The 20,680-nt window shown below is 38.1% G+C and overlaps 2 protein-coding genes across 2 annotated transcripts; both read right to left on the reverse strand.

Annotated features, from left to right (window-relative positions):
- Positions 1-1,325: 1,325 nt before the first annotated feature.
- LOC101315051 lies at positions 1,326-2,641 on the reverse strand. The gene is made up of 2 exons (XM_004299587.1): positions 2,141-2,641; positions 1,326-1,817 (listed from the first exon to the last, which is right to left on the reverse strand). Exons 1-2 carry the CDS (start codon positions 2,425-2,427, stop codon positions 1,670-1,672), a joined length of 435 nt encoding a protein of 144 aa, XP_004299635.1. The 5' UTR covers positions 2,428-2,641; the 3' UTR covers positions 1,326-1,669.
- A 9,887-nt stretch (positions 2,642-12,528) lies between these two features.
- LOC101309053 (glucan 1,3-beta-glucosidase A-like) lies at positions 12,529-15,523 on the reverse strand. Its single transcript, XM_004299566.1, has 7 exons — positions 15,316-15,523; positions 15,114-15,233; positions 14,673-15,023; positions 14,252-14,421; positions 13,780-13,935; positions 13,218-13,570; positions 12,529-12,865 (listed from the first exon to the last, which is right to left on the reverse strand). The coding sequence occupies exons 1-7, from the start codon at positions 15,502-15,504 to the stop codon at positions 12,678-12,680; spliced, it is 1,527 nt and encodes a 508-aa protein (XP_004299614.1). The 5' UTR covers positions 15,505-15,523; the 3' UTR covers positions 12,529-12,677.
- Positions 15,524-20,680: the final 5,157 nt, after the last annotated feature.

Here is a 20,680-nt window from a genome sequence, read left to right on the forward strand (position 1 = left end):
TACAAAATCGATCAACTCAAATAAAACTCAAAATCAACATATATACACATGTACGTACCTATATATAGCTCCACTTCTTAATTATGGACAGATTTCAACAACACCCAAACTTTTTCTCCCGTTTTTTCTTCTCCCGTTTTTTTTCTCAGATGAGCTGCTGTCCAGATCTGCGAATATAAAGAACTTTAGCCGACGAAATTTATTTTCGTCGGCTATAGTCAACTTTAGCCGACGAAATTAAAATTTCGTCGGCTAAAGAATGTTTAAAGTCGTCGGTTAAAGTCACAGACTTTAGCCGACGAAAATAAAATTTCGTCGGCTAAAGTTGACTATAGCCGACGAAAATAAAATTTAGCCGACGAAAAATTGATTCGTCGGCCTGGTTTTTTTTCCGTCGGCTAAAGTCTTTCTTCTGGTAGTGACAACCAACAAGCTGAAAACTCGTCTCAACCTCCATCCCCCATCACCCTCAGGTATGGAAAGATTTGATACGTGTAAATTTGGGACTGGTTGGTTGTATTAGACACGTGATGCGGTTGTCGCATCTAAGAATTTCTCTAGACCATAGACCACCTACACATGAAGACCAGTCTACTCTTATGAACAATAGAGCTAGAAACAAAAAATTAAATCTACAAGATATTTTGCTTCATTTGATTGTGATTTCATTAAACAAATATATACTTCTTTCATCCATTTCCTATTTTATTTTATAAAATACAAGCAAAGCTGACTAGGCTACAGATTCCTCACTGCTTATATAAATATAAATATAAATATATACTAATCATGGACTCTATGTCATGCAAAGAGAATCTCTCAAGTATCAAAATATCATTCAACTCCACGCCCACAGTAGGTATGTGTGAAACTATGTAAAGTGTATAACAACTTATCTTTAGTTTTTGATGAAAGAAAAATATCTTTGTTTTTAGTTGTGTTCGAAAGAGTTTCAATAATGAATCGATAGTCTAATTCAGTTAACTGATTGTATAAATTTTGATTCCGAACTTCTGATCTTATTTCTTAGTTATAAAATATAAAAACTCTATATTTTACAACTAAGATATCTTCCTGTGGTCAAGTCGGAAAATTGATATATCATACATTATTGTAACTAGTTGAAAATTAGTCTTTGTTTAGTTTTAATTCCAGCAAGTAGATCAGGGGAGCAGATCAGTTGGCCAATTGAATGATTATAACAAGAAAACTTTCATCAAATTATTTGCAGGTTCATGTATTTTTCAGTATTTTTCATTTTTGGATCTCATTTGGCAAGAGAATCTCTTGGAATCCAATACCCACCAAATTAACTCAGGTTAGGTATCAAACGGCCATTCATCGATTTCCTCAAAAACTTGCAGGCTTACAGCACCATTAATTTACATATCTATTGCACTAAAAATTAACTCAGAAAGACTGTCTACATATACGAGGAAGACTTAGAATTAGGTCTCTAAATTTTCCACTACCCCTACAGAACAGAAAAAAAAACAAGAGGGAGAAATCTATGATGAAGTTGTGTTTTGCCTGAATCCACATGAGAATTACAGCTTCAAAACCCTTCCATAGTTTCATGCATAAACCTCTCCAAAACTATTTATATCCATATGATCCGGCGGCGCCTGCAAAGATCGTTCTGTGTTCACCGGGTTGATCACATACCACTCTACACAGCGGCCATAGTTTCCCCTTTGGAAGAGACATGGTGTCCGGCAACGACGGCGTTGGAAGCCGAAGATGCACACTTATCCTTCCTCTCATCAAGGGTCATCTGTTGCTGCCGGCACTCTAGACTGCAGAAAGCAGTATCACCTCTACAAAAATCAGATCAATAATAGGAAAAAAAATATAATTTGTGAGTCAATGCTGAATACTACAAAAGAAGTGGCATACAAATTGTAAGATTAGTTTCCAAATATCGGCATATATACCACTCTTACTATATATAGCTAGAAAACAGAAATTTCGGAAAATAAGCAAGGAAATCTCCTAACAGATAACAATCTGGGAAGGACTGACTATCTGAGCAAAGTGAAATCAAGATGGCCTCAAGAAGTAAAAAGTTAACGAACTTGGTTTATCTCCGACTGTTAAAACGAAAATAATGAAGCTTTAACGGTTGAGAGCATATATTTACCTGTACATGTAAATATCGCGGCCAGGAACAAGGCGGCGTTTGCAGAGACCACAAGCCCTCAAGAAGTGAGGAGTCTCAACGAAATCAGCAGAGTTCCTTCTGTGGTTTCTGGGTGAGGGTGATGATGAGGAGGCCATCTTCACCATGAGGCCATCAACGGCCAGAGGGCTAAAGGGGTTGAGGGGATCTGAAGGCTGAGGCTGAGCTTCAGTGCTGAGATCAAAGGTGATCTCTGACATGCTTGTGGTCCTCTTCATTGGAGGCCTTGGTCTCTTCCCCAACAACATTTTTGCTCCTCCTCTTCTTTCTTTCTCTGTTCTGCTACAACTACCAACACTGTTACAACTGCTGTTCTCTCTAAATCTAAATCCCGAAAGAGAGAAAGAGGAAGAAACAAGAGCGAATGAGAGAGAGGGGTAAAGGCCTGAAGACAAGTGAAGGAGGGGAAGATAAAGAGGAGGCCAGAAACTGAGGAGCGACTCTGGGCCGTTGATTCAAGTTAAAGACAGAGACTGTGAGACTTGTTAGCATTATATAGGAAATCCACGTCAGCCCTCATTTGTTTATTCTCTGGGCAAATGGGAGCTTCGGATTCTTTTCCCTTTCTTTCATCAAAGTCATCAAAGTTATGGCAGGAGTCACTTACAGTGAATTTTACTAGCTCTACTCTCTCTCATATAATTGCAGGTAGCTTGTCACATAACCAGAGCTCCAATCGTTTGCATTTCAACACGTACGTATGCACAATATGCCAGACGATATTGTCTCGGTGGTAAATTTTTCGGACTATAGGTTAATCCTTTCCAAAGAGAGAGTTAACTCTGTTAATTTTTTTCTTCTTCTTTTATTTCAAGGAGAAAAAATAGTCCGCTACGGGTTATATATCATCCTCTGTCTTTGTAAATTTATCCTTGCAACATCTCATAAGTGACGATATCTACGTGCCCTATATGATAGTAGGTGTGCTTACTTTTCTATTTCAATAGTTGAGTTGGAGTACGTAGTTACACTCACATAAAGTTCTCTGAGATATTTACATATATATAGTTAGATTTAGTATGTTAACCATCTTATACATATCATAATTTATGTAATATTTATTATTTTGAGGACTCACATTACAACCTGCAATGATACAAGTTTAACTAACCAGACGTGCACGTTTGGTACCCAATACTACATTACACTTTCTTATTTGTTAAGACTGTCCAGACTCATTTGAGTTGTTTGATACCTAATACTACATTACACTTCTTTATTTGTTAAGACTGCCCAGACTCATTTGGGTTGTTTTAGGTTTTACTAATATTAACTCATGTTTGATGGTATTAGAGTAGTTTGTTTGGTTTGAGATTTAGAATGATAGTGTTATCTAAGGATGACAAATTTGAGCACCTATAATAACACCATTTAAGGAGACTAAAATGAAAATAAGGTTCTACGTAAGCTCATTTATTTTAGTACTCAATAATACCAAACATGATAACTAAACTTGACTCTTTATTTACAAACAAACATGCACAACTTACATCATTGCACACCCGTACTTCTTATGGTATTTTTCTAAGCTTGCACTCATCAGTCATCAGTAGACAGGCCAACTATTTAAGGCGGGGGCTTTAATTTAGCTTAACTCCTGGTCTTCCAACTTGCCTCTTAAAATTGCTCAACTAGCTAAGCTGAATCATAGTAGTTCACTACGAAAAAAGAACATATTCCTTTCTTTTCTTAATAGTTGCCTCCCCATAAGACATACCCTTCGTATTCAAGTATCAAACACCAACCTTGAAGGACATTCCAATAAACTGCAACTAGTTGCTAACTCTAGTTGCATTTCAACTCAATTATTTTAACTTGGAGTCGAAGATGGGGTAAGGAAAGCCAAAAGTTTCTGATTCTTTTAGGAAGATGGGTTAAACTATTTGGCCCCGATCATCCACTTGTACGTACTTCAATTTAGACAAAGGCTCTTTGGATTAACTGCTGTTGTTTTCCAATCCACTTCAGTATTAGAAACTTTTATTTACAGAATGCAAATTTATCCTAGATCCATTTCTCTATTTTCTATTTTTTTCATAATACAAAAAACTAAATGAATCGGTTTGAAAATTATCAGGTATTTCTTTTTATCAGGTAAATCACAACTTCGTAAGTCAAACTCATAACCTCTCACTTACTAAAATTGAGACTATCAGGTGCTTCAAATGCATGCATATGATTATTCGATTGTTAGTTAGTTCACTATGCTAAGTATTAATTAGTCCACTTTGTTAAGAATTATATAGTACTCTATTATGTAGTTCCTCCGTTCTAGGCAAAAGAACAAAAATATGAAAAGAAAAAAAGTACGTATAAGAATTGGAGCAGTAAGTTTAAGAGTTTTCGATTCTCACTAAATGATATTCGAAGGTATATGAACAAGAGGTTTCATATGAGATACAATTTTAAAGGATTGATATACGAAATAGACTAAATGATTTTTCTTAACTCTTTTGATTGAAAAATCACTCAATCATCAAAAGTTAGAGAAGTACAGATATGGAATACAAAATCACATCCTTTGGGAGTTCAATCTATTCTTTTAACATGGAGAATATGCTGTGAACACAATAGGCACACACTGCTACAACAACAGACATGTTTAAGCGATGTATGACTTGCTACATACATACATCCACTAAAACATACATATGCAAAATTCTGGGTTAATGGTTTGCCGAAGGAGCTTAATTAAATTCTAAGGTAGGAATCAGCTAGTAGTTAATTATCAGAAGAACATATGCAAAATATATATATAGATTCTATTTGGCCACTTTTCTTATAAGGAATTGAATCGATAGGATTTGCTTTTCAGTTAGATATTGTTCCATATATTCTAGCTCTGTCCACATACTCGACACGACTCGCTAGAACCAAGGTTAAGCTTCCTTAATATTTTCGATAAACCAAAGAGCTAGAAATAGGCAAATTGAGATGCACTACTAGTACTTTAATTGGCGCCAACCAATACATTAGTGACATTGTGCTAGCCACAGTCACTTTCTCTATACAAACGGCTCAAGATGGGACTTATATTGTCTCCCATAATCCCATTGGCATTTTCCCTAGAGATCAGGTACCTACTAACGTATTCATGTTCATTATTGCAGAAAACTTCTATGGATGCTCGATTCATATTTACTTATCCTTAATCCAAACCTAACTTTGTTTGCCATTTTCGTATAACAAACGAAAACTTTAATGATCTAGCTTTAACAATTGAGAAGAAGAACAATGATCTTATCCTATCCAAGTTTGAAAATGTATCTTCGGATCAGGTACTAGCTTCAATTGTAATCACCAAGACATTTATCCTCACGTACAATGTTAAACTTGGTAAAATTCTATCCAAATCTTATCTCGTTTCTTTAGTTAAATTTATTTAAATCTTTAAGATATTGTGCTTATGAATGATCTCATTGCGTAAAAGTTTAAATTTTCTTTTTGATTGGATAACAACTCAAATGCCCAATTTGGCTAGGCGGTGATCAAGTCCTGGTTAAGGCGGTGGTGGTGGTTGAGAGAGGGAAGCCAGGGATGCGGACCAAGAATTGATGGGGTATGTGTTGCAGGGGATTTTAGCGCCAGTGGGAAGCTTTCGTCATCGGCATTGAAGTGGCAATCCGGGCTATGTAGGCGGTCTGGTGTACTAGATGGTGGAGCGCCTGATGGGCCGGGGGGAGGGGGGGGCGGCGGCGGCGGCGGTGGCGTTGGTTGTTTGATGTGGGATGGCTGGGCCTCCATGCCTTCTTTTCATTGTTGTATGAACGATGGGTTGTGTGCTACCCCTCTATGGCAGCACAGACGGTTTTGTCAGTGAGGCAGTAGTAGAAGTCAGCGGCGAGGCAGCAGCAGGGTTGAGTCTTCACAACCAGGTTGCAACAATTGATGCGTGCTAGAGGACTTGGGTTATTGTTGGGTCATTTTAGGTTTAGTGTTTATTTTTGTTTGGTTTTTAGTTTTTGTTTTCTTGGTTTTGTGTTGTTTGTTTTCAACCCCTCTCCGTTGGGCGAGAGTTTTAGGGTGTCGGTAGTTTGGTGTCGTTAGTGGTTTTGTTAGAGCCATGTTTGGCTTCATGTCCAGGGGCTATCAATTTTATCATCAGTCTTTTCTTGTTGTCAATGTAATAGAGAGGTTGCCCTCATATATTTGTTGACGGTTTTGGTGTATATTGCTTGGTGGGGTTGTTTCTTCTTGAGGTTGGTTGTAAGGTGGTATCGAGGCTTCTGGATGTGGTTAGGGATATGTTACATTTGGACCTTTCGGTTCATAACCATTGTAATCGCTGGTGTTGGTAGGGAGGAGTGTGAGGACCTGTTGTCTACCACCGAGTTCTCCCATGGTTGTAATGTTGGTTGTTATTGTATATAAAGTTTTATTTTTTTACTAAAAAAAAAAAAAGAAAAAAAAAACTACAAATGCGCGCTTAATTAGTCTATTGTGTGTCAAACTCACCACCTCTTACTTACGAAGGAAAAACTAAACTAAATGGTTCTGGACACAAAAAAAAGTTTTCCAACTCTCTTGTTCTCTCATCTTTTTGCCTAAGGTGTGGGGTTCGAATTTTGCCGTCTGTTATAGACCCTTGGAGACGAATCTGCCTTGTCGGCGGTTTCTCTGTGTGTTTGAGTCTGTGCGATGGCGAGGACATCATGGGCAAGGTGGGGATCTCTAATTTGGGGGCTGAAAGTTGCTTCTCAGTGGTCAGCCTGGTGGCTAGGGTTTGGCCTTTTTGGTGGTCTTGAACAGGCGGTAGTTTGGTCGGGGATCGGGCTGGGCGAGGCAGCAGCAGGCTGCGAAGGCAGGATGGGGTTGGCGGTTGTGCTGAGTACCCATAGCCTTTGGGCCTAGATTTGGGCTTGGGCTGATTTGGCTAGGGCTTGGTTGGTGTGTTGGGTTTTAGGCCTATGTACTTGGGTTTGGGTTGCAATTCTACTTAACCTAGGCCCTAAGGAAACTTTGGTTGGGTTTGTTCCTCTACCCGGGGAGACCCCTTCTGCGTAGGGTGGTTCCGGCTGCATTTGAATAAGTTAGAATATTACTCTAACATGTCTTGGTTACCGGTTACTTGATGAGCTTAATCTTAGGGTAAATAGCATAGAGCATAAAGCATAGAGGTTGCTTAGGTTTTCTTAGGTGGTCTCGTATGGTTCACTTCTTTCGTAACCCTCGCGGGTGGATCGTGTTTATGTTGTTCTCTTACATTTCATTATTAATATAAGACTTGACGTCTCTGGATCGTGTTTATGTTGTTCTCTTACATTTCATTATTAATATAAGGCTTGACGTCTCTTTCTTAAAAAATAAATAAATAAATAAAACTATGCTCAAAATTAAATTCAACATGACTAATACAATTTGGTCTAGTGACATTAATCTCCCATTTGTAAGTGGGAGGTCGTGAATTCGACTCACGATGAACTCGTTATAGCATTTCAGTTGTTTGTTTGATAAAAACAAAAAATTGAATTCAAAGTGTCCAGATTGACAAATTGAGATAATCATTGCTAGTTATTGCAAATGGCAATCACTATACTCCTGAAAGGGACCAGATAATACCAGGCTAGTGGTCCATCAAATTAAGACTCTGGAGACTAATCCTACACATGTGAACAGCTCACACATAAAGTTGAGATGTCATATGCTGCTAGCTATAGTTTCCTTCTTAATAATTGACCTTAAAACTTGTTAAGCAAAAGAAACCCTTTCTTAGCACCTACGGATCTCTTCAAGTGGGCATTTACAAGTGAGTTGCTTCCATTGCAATGCCTTGTAAGAGTACAACGCCCTCCATCCAAATCAAAATATCCTCCCTAAGATAACAATAGGAGGGACGCGACCGTTCCAAAAATTAGATATTATGTTTATAGATATTAAACTTTTGCGATCGATAAGTAATTATACATATTTAAAAACAGACTATAGACATTTTAAATGTTACCCTTGTTTTGAAGGTAGTGACAAAACAAAACCAAGTCATTAGCTTATTTTTCTCGTTCTCAAATTAAACACAGATGTGTTTCCCACGAACAAGTTGAGAATGAGCATAACTTTTTGAAGCCTGTGTGAAGGCTATACCAAATTACCTATATTGGCTAAGTAGTCACTTCCTACAACAATTCATTCCACTTGTGTGTGTTGCTTAAACCCTATTTGTGGAATTATAAGCTTTGTTTTGTTGCATGCAACAAACACATCATTGGAAGCACCTAAAGCTAGTCTCTCAATTTCTCTAAGAACACGAGCACCAACTGATTCCCATATGAAATTTTAACTACTTAATTTTTTTTTCTTTTTTTTTTTCATCATGTAGAGACATCAATTGATCTTAAATATTCTCAAAAGTTAAAACCAAGAAGAGTGAACAAAATCTCGTGTGTATCGATCCAATCCAGGACGATACAAATGTACACTAATCATCACATAATTGTAGATCCCACATATTTTTCATCAAGCTTAAGCATTTATACAAATATGTAAATCTCATCTTAAATTCAAATGAAATTAACTTTAGCTTTCTTATGCTAAATTCTAAATAATGTTAGTTACATTTCCATTTAGCTATATGTTGAAACTAAAAATGGTCCCATAATAGAGACACAATGTTCTTTGCTACTTTTTAATTTTCCGGAAATGTCCGTTGCTACTTTACATGCATAGGGTTAGACTATGTTGCATGGACACTCCACCCTAGCAGAGTGTCGGAGTGACACGCCGACACGGCAAAATACGTGTCTGACACGCCACGTGACGTGTCGGGAAAATGTTGACTTTTTCGACACGTTTCAGACACGTTGACCGACTTGCTACGTCATCTCCGACATGCCACATCATCATTTATCATTTTTTTAATTGAAAAAAAAAAGAGAAAAAGGGAACCAAAACCTAAATAAAGCTAATGTCCACTTTTAAAAGCAAGCTACTGCCCAGTTTTGTCAGCAACCTACTTCTAATATTGTTAATTATACACTTATATCATTTGCATTTGACTCTCTTTAATGTTATTTCTTATAGTTATGCAATGAATTGAATTTACAACATTATTTTGGTAATGTAATGAACTTATTTCATATTTTAGTATATTTTTATTTATTAAAAATAATAAATATATAATTTTATTTGCCGTGTCCAAACCGTGTCGTATATTCAGTTTTTGAGTTTTGCCGTGTCGGCATGTCGCGTCGTGTCGTGTCGCCGTGTTCGTGCAACATAGGGGTTAAAAAAAGGGTTAGAAATGGGCATTTGACACTTGAAATGCGGTACCACATCATATATTATCGAGCTAACTCATTTTGCAAATTGTACCAATCAATGTGGACTGAAATGAGGTTCAAAAAACACCAACCGGCATGAAAGTGGATTGGATTCGGATTCCAGTCCTAACTGCTACCCGTTTTAAACCAAACCGATCTAGTTTTAAACTTTATCTAGTTTCTATTCATTTTAATAGATTTTATTTAACCTATTCTTTACTTTAGCACTATAGTTATCATTACCAAAAACTAAGTGAAAACAAAGCATATAGTATCATTTTGCTTAGCACTTGGTGAGGAACATGCATGTAAACTAAGTGAAAACTTAACATCGATCATTTTACTCTTTCACTTCGATAGCTATTGTTATGTGTATGCACGGGTCAGTCGGGTCAAATGTGGCTTAGCCATTTATGCATGAGTTTGTAAATTTCTTGCTATCTGGGTTCGATCTGAAATCGCATCGAAAAGGGGTCAATCCGAATATTCGGATAAGCTCACTTGAAATAAGGGTATGGTTTGCAAAATAGTCAAACCGAATAAAGTCTATTGGTTTTTTAATTTGGATCTTAACCTGTATCACACCGCACCGCACCGCACCATGCCCACCCCTACATAGGGTTTTGGATCTATACAACTTCAATTTTGTGTTCTTAATTGGGCCTATGCTTTTGCCTAAGAGTGACTTAGTTCTAGGCTAGGCAGCCTAGGCTTTATGTTTTCTTTCTTTATAACATAAAATTAAAAAAACGAAAAAACAAACATAGGCCCTGAAGATCATCTTTACCCTATCGTCTTTGCCCATTTCAATTGCATATATGGTATTACAACAAAACACCTTAATTTTTTTTTTTTGAGGAAGAATTTATATAATATATAATCGAACGTTACAACCAGCGATTATAGTAGATAAGAACCGAAAAATGTTCCATCATGACTTAAACCTAATCCAGAAGCCTCGATACATCCTCACAGTCAACCTAATGCAACCCTTTCAAACACTATATGCCAAAACTACCAGCATATATGCACAGGTAACCTCCCCATTACATGACAATAAGAACTAACTGACGTTAAAATAGTCTGGACACGATACCATAACCATGGCACACCCAACGACACGACCCCGCTACCAACCTACAAAAACCCTAAATCCTCGCTCAAAGAGGAGGCCAAAACCCTCAAAGAGGTTGGACAACTAACCAACCAAAACTAAAAATAAATAAATAAAATAAATAAATAAAAAGACCTAAACCTAGGCCCAGAGAAGGCCCATGCCCAAACACCCCCACAGTGTCGTCGACGCCCTCCACCACCTAAAGACAACACCCTTCGCAACCAACCATGAAGTGGTAGCCTGCCACCCATCCTCCAATATGCTCAAGCAAAACGAGGCAAAGAGTCTATCAATCCAGGTCAAGTAATCAACCGGGAAGACCACCGCCGCCACGTTCTCCCATCGTTCCGCCTAGTCACTCCATCCTTCCTCACTGCAGACAAGCTGCAAAAATGTTGCTCCTGAACGACAGTGAAACCACCTCGACGAAGTAGCACCGCTCTACAAACACAGATCGTAGCCTTCTTTGTCCGCCTCCATGAGAGCCGCCCCGTTTTAGTCCACCACCACCACATACACGAACAAACCACCCACTGGTCGCCGTCAAACGCCCGTCCGACAACGAGCCTTAGCCACACCGACGAGGCTAGGAGCCAACGCTGGTGTAGAGGCGCCGCCGGACAAGCAACGAATCCAAAAGACCTGAAGCTTCTCTCTTTTGGTTTTTGCGGAGCTTAGGGTTTTTCTTATTATCCACAAAACACCTTAATTTAGTGATTATTTTTTGTTAGGGTACAGGAGATAATTTTATTGATCAAGGATCATAACGACCATAACAGTCAAAAGACCATACAAGCAGCTACCAACCATGAATTGAAAAAACAACCTCAAAGCTATGGTCCAAAAATGTGGACATTAATAAACTAGAAAGCAAATAAAAATAACTTCTAAACCTATACAACTTTGAAGCGAAGCCACTGTCCTGGTGAGTATGACGTCTAAGACCCAATGATGTACGTTTTCACCCAGCAGACCAGCAAACCAACTTCGCTCAAAACCAATATAGGCTAGAAATTATCACTCCTCCATGACTCAACGCAGGCCAATCCAAAATGAAGAATGAAGAAAAGTAAGGCCCTAAGGCCCAACCCACCTGTGCCCATTGATGTAGCCCGGGAAAACTCAAGCCTCACGGCCCAAACTTCTCCTCCTCCCTTCCGGATTTTTCAACACCGGGCTCATCGTCAGATCCGCCTACCTTCAGTCCGGTGGTCTCCACCGTCCACCATGGAACCCCTTAAAAAGGCGACTAAACCTCTGTCTTCGCCGCTCTCAATCACCTTTCAAAACCCTAACCATGCCGAACTTGCCTACAATCAACGTCACCCACCTCCGAGTAGCACACACTGCCCAACAACTCACAGCCACCCTTTGTCGTCAAACAACCACAGTAAAATTGATCTGACTTCGGTATTCCATTGCCGATGGAACAAAATGACAGCCCCACCGAAGAGATTCGCGAGCACCACCAAAACCAAAACGCCTCCGCCTTGACAAAGATCAGACTCGAGAACACTGCGATCAAGAGGTCTTCCTCCTCACCAGAGCCGTCATCGTAGCCGCTGCACCCAATTTCGGAGCAAGAACCTAATGCCGCCTTAACGATCCACGCACAAGAAGCCCTTTGTGCCGCCGCCTGTTGCAATCAGACAACGACCCCTCACTAAGATGGAGAGAGGGGCGCCGCCACCGCCGTTGAACCCCTAGAGTTTCTCCTTCAGAGTTGCTCCGCGAAAGACGGAGGCACTCCCAAAATTCATAATTTAATACTCGATAATAGAACCTCGATAATTTAATACTCGATAAATCAATAATCTCGATTAAATAATATTTGTTGTCGTTCCCAAAATAAGGATTTAGTGCAAAATTGACTCGAATCACTCGATAATTTAATAACCTTGATTAGTTATAGACTATTAATTTATAGAGATTTAACCTTGATTAATTATAGGCTTTTTGATACTTAGACCCCTCAAATTGTAATTGTAACTATGCTTTTTTATTGATGTTGGTAAAATGCCTTTCATTGACATGATGTCACAGAGACTGATCGATACTACTATAAACTACATAGCTATTAGATCCCAGAATGCACACCATGTATTGCACAAACTGGGTATGAATCAGATCAAGTTAGCAGGTTGATGTAACCATTCTTTATCATCCACTCAAGACTCCAATGGTTATTCACGTTCCTAAGAGTCCAATAAGCCCACCCAAATGTTGCTCGCCCCCAAACTTCTAACTGAGCCTTGGCAAATCTTTGGTAATCCTCCTTTGTTGCATCTTGCACATTCCATTCAGCTACCCATTCACCTGCAAAACCATATAATAAGCCGTTAAGAAATGAATCGACCATGTATATACTATTATACATCAAGCAACATTTTTGTTCATACACTTTCATCCAATATATGCATGCAAACAGGTCAACCACATAGTACCTATTTGAATCGGTTTACATGCAAAAAATTCATATCCTAACTTGATTTTGCATGTTCGATCGGTTGTCCATGCATGCCTAAGTCTCTTTGAAGTATTTCGTAGAACACCTCATTACTTTCTCAAACCTACCGCTAACTAAACTAAAGTAGCAGTTGAGGCCAATGTAGATGAAGTTGGCAACAACAAATCATAGACAAAAAAAAGTGGGATTCGGATTACATACCAACAAAAGTGAGAGGGCCATTGGAAGTGGTAACAGTATTCAAATCCGTAGTCCGATTAGTGTAGATGAAGTCGATATTCTGCTGGACAGTCAAATTGTCGAAAGCACTCACAAAGAGGTTGTAGTAATGGACATCGATGACGACTCTCTTCAAGCCACTGGCAACAGGGAAAAGCTCAGTTGGTTCCATTGGACCTAGTCTGTTTGAGAACACCACGAACGCTGTCGAAGAGTGCTTGCGCACCGCAGCATAACCGGCCTTGTAATATGTGGTCACGTTCTGCAGAGAAGTTCCTGGGGAGAATGGCTCGTTGATGAGCTCAACTGCGTATAGGCTTGGATTCTTTGCATACCTGCAGTTGGACGTGTAACCCTTAATGTTGAGAATAACACTAACTAAAACTATAAAGCAATTAACGACAGTCAGAAATTTGTATGTCATACTGCTAGATGTTATAAAATAAAGACCTTTCATCAAATAGTTCATATACATTGTTACAAGAATTTGGCACACATTCAAAATGTGTGTCAAACCTGAGAATGTGACATTCTATTAGTTTACCTTGCGGTCAAGAACTCGATGACATCAACTGTCTGCTGTATGTTGGCATCGGTTTGACCCCATTCCTGAGATCCATCTCTTGAAGCACTGTGTTCAAAACCATTTTGAGATCCTGGTGCTGCATGCAGGTCAATTATTACCTTCAATCCATATTTCCTGTCAAGACGACAACATGAATGTATAAATTATCTCAGCCATTTCTATCAGAGTTAGCAGAATCAATTCTCACTTCTCGTCTCCTTTCAAACATGGCCTACATCATGTTTAGGTTGGATTTTGATTTGGTCCAAACTCAACCACTACAGATTTCCAGACATAATAACTTGGACATGGTCGTTGAGAAAAAAGAAGGGGTACAGTGTTAGGATACCACAAATGCTTCCTAGACCAGAACTATATACTTTGTTTTAAACTGGAAAACTGCACTGCATTTCTGGTAAATGTGAAGATTTTAGAAGTTTTAGATACATACTTGGACCACAGAAAGGCATTGTCCAAGGCTTTCAAGGAACCCCCAACATAAGGGTGTGGAGGGTTTGGGTCGCTTGATATCCACCACCCAACTGGTATTCTCACTGCGTCTAATCCATTTTTTGATATGAAGTTAAAGTCTTCTTCAACAATGAATGTGCTCCAGTGCTCCTGATATGCACATATTAAAATCAGTCAAAATGTCAAATACAGGCCAAAACAATATACCGCCAAAAACTTGAGACGTTATGTTGTCCGACTGTCAATTTTAACTACTATTCATAACAAGCACCACAGGTAGTCATCTTCACCTGGTCACTGATCATTAATTAAATAAAATCAACACAGCACTCAAGATAATATTTGACAGAAGAACGTTATATATGGATAAAATGTATATGAAGGTTCTGGATATCTCTTACCTTCATAACTTGAGGAGCCAATTTACCATAGCCATTTGTTACTTGAAACTCCCCCTGCAATCTTCCAGAGAAGGTAATCACAAAAACAGAAGGATCATTGTCTCCCCATCCACTGCTACTCTCTGCATAATCAGCTGTAACCATATCCTCTGTCTTCGCCTGCAAGAAGAATCCATTGGTTGCTTTGATCCGTACCCTGCTTGAATCATCTGGTTTTCTTATGATTTCGAATGTTTCGGATACACCCGGCGAGCTAGCAACAGCCACCACATCTTTCCCATTTCCATCAATCCCCACAAATTGTTTGCCGAAAACCCTGAAGTTAAATGTGGTCTCATTGATCCTCCACAACTGCAACAACATGAAAAATAGAGATAAAAGTTAAAAACAGACACCCTTGTATAAGTTATTTTGACAATCGAAACTAAACAAACTGATTACTTTGAATGTTTCCCAGCCTGAAGCTGCGGTTCTGTTTGCAACTATGATGCTTCCTCCTCCATTCTCAGAGGAAAGAAATTTCCCAGTTGTGACTGATTTGAACTGAAGGCCAGTACCATCCTATAACAAAATAAAGCTCAGACCATAAGCAAAGATAAGACATGATTAACAAACCAGATAGACATAGGAGAGTGAAAACTACCAAGAAGTCCTTGTTGGGAATGCCGTCGAAAAGAGAAGGTTTGATCCAGCCTTCGGTAACTAGCCAACCTCCGAGATTAACTGCTTTTACTCGAGTAGAAGTTTGAGTCATTTTTCTTCCACAAGAAATAGAGATCATGCAAGAAATCAGCATCAAGCATAGTGGCCATGTCCTTGAGTTGAAAGCCATTTTGCTTATGCTTGGTTGTTGGCCGGTACGTTCGGGCTTCTCAGATGTATATATAAGGGAGGAGAGATGCTCAAGTTATCAGGAAATCAGGATTAGAAGAGTTTGACCCAATTGGGAGTTGAAAATTCTTTAATTGATTCATTTAACCTATGCAAAAAGGTGCAATACTATAATTATATGTTATTGATGCACGGATTTTGGCTTGTTCAAGAGGATTGTATTTGACTCAATTCTAGATCAGGACAATCTGATAAAATTATAATTTTATCAATGAGTTAAAACTATTGGATTCAGCCTAACTAAACAGTCTCGCATTTGATAACCCGAAATATATATATATATAGGAGCGAAGAACCCTTTACAAGTTTACATGCATTCTCTTTTTATCAAAATCATTTTCCTCAAAAAGCATTATAGGCCCAGAGACTGATATGTGTCAGAATATCATGTCAGAACGTTTTTTCTATAATCACCAATTTAGAACAAGTTAGGATTTAACTACAATTAACGTCGACGAGATTCGAAAATGTATATGAGATTTCACACATAAACTCTTACTAATTCGACCACTTTTACTGTTAACCCTTTACATACCCCTACTGATCGAGTTGTGATAATAATAGAAAGCTGATTGTTGCCTTCAGCTTTTCTAGCTAGTATGAACAAATCAACAATAGCATATCATAGAGAAAGATTTCCGGTGTGAGATTTGCAATCTTCTTAGGTCGACCAAATAATGCATAGACATTTTCCATTCAAATGCCGCAGTTTGGCATTTCTTCAACCGATCGTTGAACAATACGCACGCACCTATCAATCAATGTAGAATCTATCCCATCCCACCATGCATGTCTGTGCCAAACTCATATATAAGAAGGTCAGCGCAGGCTAGGGTTTCCTGTAAAGAGGGAAACTCCATATATTATAATAAACGAACAATTCTACGTATACCTTGTTGAACTTGAATTATTTCGAAAATAAAAGTAAACTATATTATACATATGCCCTTTTGGCATGAATCTCATGCATATATAACCAATCATTTTCGAGATAATTAACGAGTAATTTCCTTAAACTTGTACTGGAAATCATCGAATAAGTTTCAGATTGAATATCGAATATAAGAAGATCACCGTGTACGTCAATATGTATGGAGAGCTTCCAAGGCTGTAACTAATAAGGTTGTATTGCACGTACATTTTCACACTTTTATGCTCTGTTTTTGAGCTGAAAAGCGATTCCAATTGGATCACAAAGATACAAATAAGGAAGCCTCTAACAAGATCCCATAAGATTCAACACCTTTTTCAAGCAAACACCGATTGGGAGGATTTTGAAGCATAGAATATCCAAGGATTTGGAGTTGAGATATCGTATGGTTTATGCATGTGTAACGTTGGAGGACTTCTATACACAAGAGTTGAATTGAGGAGAAATTTTTCAGCGCTACAGGAGGACCACGTGACAGTATGACATGGTCTTATATTCCAATCAAATATTGATACATAGATTTTATTAAGAAAAAATTACATCAGCTATTTTGTCAAAGACAATTTTAGGTTTGTTGTTGCTTTTTAAACCCTAAACCCTAAACCCTAAACTCTAAACCCTAGACCCTAAACCCTAAACCTTAGACCCCTAAACCCTAACCCCAAACCCTATACACTAAACCCTAAACCCTAGCCCAAACTCAACAAAGACCCATGAAGGTCATTTCACAAAAAATAAAAAACTTTAGTTTATATTTTAGTTGTAATAAATCCATGTGTCAATATTTGATTGAAATGTAAGACTACGTCATACTACCACGTGGTCCTCTTGTAGTATCTAAAAATTTCTCCGAATTGAGGGTGTTTTAATTTTCTTTTGGTCACAGGCCAGACCTTAATTAATTTAACAAGAGAAGCCTTATCGCCGCTATTAATTTGTGAAATTGATATGTGAGCATAATCAGCATATACATTTCAATTTCTTAAAGCCAGCTACAAAAATAGATTTCAATTTTTGAATGTGTGAACTGACTAAAAAAAAGAATGTATGAAGTTATTTTCTTCTTCGTATAATATGTACCGTATACCCTACGACAAAAGAAATGGTGCCTCTTTATAGTCACAAAATGATTGGTATGTTAAGCACCTTGAGAGCATGTTTGTTACGTGGGACTGGATGAGACTAGACGAGATTAGGTATTGTAGCAAGACGAAGCATGTGTTTGGCAACAACATGGATTCTGTTTAATGAGTTTCTGGTGTCCCCAAAATTGGTGGGTTTACGGAAGACGATGTTGCTCGCCCAACCTCAAATCTCTTCAATTTCTTCGTTTGGATGATGTCGGTGCCGCTGGACTCTCCCTTCGTCTGATCAACCCCTCCCGGATCTCCAACAGATCTCCCGCAACCACCACATCAGCCTCATCTCCATCCTCGGCGTCTGCAGCTCTAACAACTCGAGCTACACACTGTCCTCTCCACCAGGATTTCCCACCTTCAGATCGCTACCAACCTAGCTTCGGCTTGGTCCACAACAAGATTTGCCACTTCCGCATGGCGGATCTTTGTGGAGAGAGCTAGGCTACTTCGAAAAAGGTGGCAATGGATATTCAAATAAGGTGGTGGACGACATCAAAGAGAGCTGGGCGACATCGAATTCGATGGTTATGCTTTTGGGTTGGTGATTAACCAACAACTAACGAAATTTGTCACTAAATTAGTCTTCAGCAACAAAAACCTAGTTGTCACATAAACATTAACTAACATTCTGCAGAAGTCGTCGCATAATTAATCTTTTGCGAGGAAACTAAAGTCGTCCCAAAAACATTGACTGACAACTAGTAGAAACCGCCGTATAATTAACATTTTGTAAGGAACTGGTTGTCGCATAATGTCATATAAGCGAGACCAGTTAATTTGTCGCAAATATCTACTTAAACAACCTGGTTGTTGCCGATAAGTTCCTATGCTACAAATGAAAATTTCTCACTTTTTCTAAGCTATTGCGACAAATTTTTGGTTGTTGATGGTCTTCGTGTTGCACTATCTCGGCTTACTTGGGTTGGTATGAATCGACCTCTACTTCTTCATCTTGCGCTTCAGGACTTTTTGTCAGTGTTCGTCCATGATGCTGGAAGGCGACAGCTACATTTGCTAACCTGGAAGGCGATGACTCTGTTTGCAGCAATATGTTGGGCCTCCCTTTGGGCTTTACTGTTTTTGGACCTTGGAGTTTGGGTTGTTTTGGTGGTGTGTAAGCTGTTGAGTATTTCCTTTGTCGGGCTAGGCTTTTCGAGTGTGGTTGTTTATGTCGATTCCAGGATGTGTGGTAACAAAGTTCGAGTGTTCCGGTGGGTTTATCGTTTTGCCCAATTCGGTGTTCTTTTTGTGTTCCTCTATTCGGGTCCGCATGAACATTAAGGTGTATTGTTTTTGGAATCGCTTACTTTTTCACATTCGTTGGCTTGTTCTTGGACTTGTAAATTATGTTTATGTTTTTCTAAAGTATCGGATTTCGTATGTGAAATCCTGTGAACCGAGTTTTCTGATTATTTAGTCCATAGTAGTCAGATTGCCCTATGGTTCAAATCTCATGTAGTCAAATGGTCATTCAGTCAATTTTTTTCTATTAGAATACTGACGTGGCCTTTAAAGACATTGCAATTTTTAACGGCTATATCAGCAATTTAACTGAGAAAATTGACAGAATGACCATTTGGATGAAAAATCGTGACTTTAAGGACTATTCAGATTAAAATAAAACCATAAAGATTGAACAGATGTTGATTTCAAACCACATGGACTAAAAAAAATTCAATTCAATTTTTTATCTAAATTTTTCTTTAAACTTCCTCTTATGCCCTCTTTATTTTAGTTAATACACACCCTTTAACTCATCAACTTATTCTTTCTGCCAACCGACTGCTTGTCATGAATCTATCACTCTATTTTCTCACCTCTATGATCAATACCACCAATTTAACTAAAATCAAATCGAATTGGTAAGCAAATGAAGCTTAAACAAACTATACAACAGAGACAAAGTGATTGACGATTTTTTTTTAAATTTTCATTCAAATAATCTCTAAGATTTTCTACAAACAAAAAAAAATCTCTATGATTTTCAATCAATCGAAATAATATGGAAATTTGATAGGGATTGTATTAAAAAAAGTTTTAAAATATAGAGATGTGTATTTATAAATCTGGTACGTGTAAATAAAATTTCTCTTAAAAAAAGAGATAATTAGTCTAAAAAGTTTTCTTAATTGGTCAAACAAAAACAAAGAGAAAACCCACTAATCTATAGTGGGGACAAAAAAGAATTAACCAAAAATGGTCAAGAGAATGACGCTTCATTTTCATGGGGTTGGACCAATCCAAATATCATTTTACGATTAATATATGTTGACATTCAACAGATGAATCATACCATACTATCATGGCAGGCATTAAGCATGTTGAGTTGGAAAATTTCATAAGTTGACTTTGCAACAAGCTTCTAGACGTAATGTATATATAAGCACTTGGAGACATTGATCGAAATCCAATTTCGTTTTTCCCTTCTGCATGCGCATACCAATTAGAGGTCGCAGGTAACGAAGACAGTTGAGTGGGAAAGGAAGCTAGCTAGGTTTTGACACTACTGATCGTTAAACCATGATGGAATTCGTGGTTTTGACACAGACTGCTGCAACTAACGCGAGGTGATCACCGGTCAGTGTTATCGGCTGACTTGGCTTCACTCATGACTCGTCTAATGCTATCATAATTAGTTGTAGGGTGTTTAAGCAAACAAGGGTGTCGGTGTTGATCGTTTGAGAGTATTTTTGGTAATGCTAGTTATTTTTTAGTCATCAATGTATATACGCGATAAAAGATTAATTTTCCAGAAAACAAGAGTGAAATATATGTTGATATTTTATCAGTATATGATAGATTTATTGTCACAGATGAACATCTTGTTAAAATCAAATATATAAAATTTAATGACCTAAGTCAGAACATCTAGCGTGATTAAAATTAAAATATCCTTAATTAGTTAACTAAGCATCCCCAGACAGGTTCTATCTATATCTTCAGTGCCATACTAGATACTACTCAGGTTCCATTAATATTTGAATCTTTTATAGAGAAGTTCATGATCGTCGCTAATCGGCTTCCTGAATTAGCCCATTTTTATGTTG

This window comes from Fragaria vesca, linkage group LG5, assembly GCF_000184155.1.
Source record: "Fragaria vesca subsp. vesca linkage group LG5, FraVesHawaii_1.0, whole genome shotgun sequence".
Classification (NCBI taxonomy): domain Eukaryota; kingdom Viridiplantae; phylum Streptophyta; class Magnoliopsida; order Rosales; family Rosaceae; genus Fragaria; species Fragaria vesca.